Genomic DNA, 1325 nt, shown 5'->3' with positions numbered 1-1325 from the left:
GGCCCCACTGCTATGGCAGAAGCATCAGCAGCACACAGGCCGCAGGAGAGGGAGTGTGAGGTGGGGCCGAGAGGGATGGAGGGGCTCACAGGCCATGTCAGGCACTGGGGTGGGAGCGTGTTGCCTTCATCCTGTCAGTTTGCATTTTTGGAGGGACGTGCTGATGTGGGAGATGCTTGGTGGGACCTAACTCGGGAAGCTGCTGCCTGTGGTGGTGCTGTCGAGGGCACAGGCCCGGGGCTCAGAGGCAGCCCAGTGCCACCCTTACCTGTCACTATCCGGAGGGACCTCGGCCCCAACTTTATCCCCATCCCTCGAGGGGGCTGAGTCCTCCAGGAAGCTGTGGTCGAGGCTGTCTGCAGGGACGAAATCCTCCACGTCCTGGACTCTGACGGGGGCCTCTGCAGCAGTGGCTGGATCTGCGCCCACAGGGCCAGGGCACAAAGGGGTGGCGTGTGACTGGGCCGTCGAGGTGCCACAATGGGGAAGGGGACCCGGTCTCAGTCTCAGGGAGCTCGTGCGCCCGCCACCACTTGGGCTGCCCGGGCCTCTTCCTGCGGAGCCTACCTGGGGGCGAAGGGGCCGCCTCAGTGGCCGGCGAGGTCCCAAACAGCCGGGAGATGAAGCTGCGTCTTGGGGGCTGGGCAGGGGCCACAGTATGCGTCGGGGGCAGCGAAGCCTCCACGGGGGACAGGGGCGTAGGGCAGGTCGAGGGGGTGTGCAGGGGTGGCGGTGGGGCCGGCTGGGGCGTGCTGGGGCTGGAGCTCCCCGTGGACACAGCGCTGGGCACCACTGGGGACTGGGAGCCCGAGGGCGGGCTCTGCCCACTGGCTGCTGGGGGGGCCGCATGGCCGCGGCTCCGCGCCTCCATCATCTCCAGGAAGCTGGGGGCACAGAGGGCAGGAGTGAGACACCTGCCTCGTCTCTTCCTGATTTGGTGACACTGACAGCAGTGTGCCTGCTGTCAGGCTCAGCAGCCCTGACGCCCCACAGCATCATGCATAACATCCCCTGGGAGTCGCTGGCCCTTCCCGCCCATGCCCTCTGACCCCCGCCCATGCCCTCTGACCCCGCTGGGATGGCAGGGCAGCTCACAGGGAGGAGGTTTCCGTGGTCCGAGGCTGGGCCTGCAGCAAGGCCTCCCTTAAACAGGCCTGGGGTGAGGGCTGGCCCTGCCCGCAGGCTGGAGTCCCTGGGGACTGGGATGGAGGGAACTCCGCTGGCCGCCCTCACGCTGAGGTTGGGACTTTGGGGCTGGGGTTTGGCGTGGGCTGCGAGTGGAGTCCAGCCTCTGGCCCCACAGCACGGCTCTGGCCCGGGCCTCG

The 1325-nt window shown here is 68.0% G+C and overlaps 1 protein-coding gene across 1 annotated transcript; it reads right to left on the bottom strand.

Moving 5' to 3' along the window:
• Positions 1–233: 233 nt before the first annotated feature.
• Positions 234–907, bottom strand: LOC105310774 (rab-like protein 6). Its single transcript, XM_011386888.2, has 2 exons — positions 568–907; positions 234–419 (listed from the first exon to the last, which is right to left on the bottom strand). Exons 1-2 carry the CDS (start codon positions 872–874, stop codon positions 265–267), a joined length of 462 nt encoding a protein of 153 aa, XP_011385190.1. The 5' UTR covers positions 875–907; the 3' UTR covers positions 234–264.
• Between the last annotated feature and the right edge of the window lie 418 nt (positions 908–1325).

Source organism: Pteropus vampyrus, unplaced genomic scaffold, assembly GCF_000151845.1.
Source record: "Pteropus vampyrus isolate Shadow unplaced genomic scaffold, Pvam_2.0 Scaffold11302, whole genome shotgun sequence".
NCBI lineage: Eukaryota > Metazoa > Chordata > Mammalia > Chiroptera > Pteropodidae > Pteropus > Pteropus vampyrus.
The sequence above is the reverse complement of the archived record's forward strand: the minus strand, read 5'-3'. Positions and strand labels throughout refer to the sequence as shown.

Coding starts and splice junctions, on each gene's coding strand:
- LOC105310774 (XM_011386888.2), bottom strand. CDS start 874: ATGATGGAGGCGCGGAGCCGCGGCCATGCGGCCCCCCCAGCAGCCAGT. Junction 420..567: donor GGCGGCCCCTTCGCCCCCAG/GTAGGCTCCGCA, acceptor CTGTGGGCGCAG/ATCCAGCCACTGCTGCAGAG.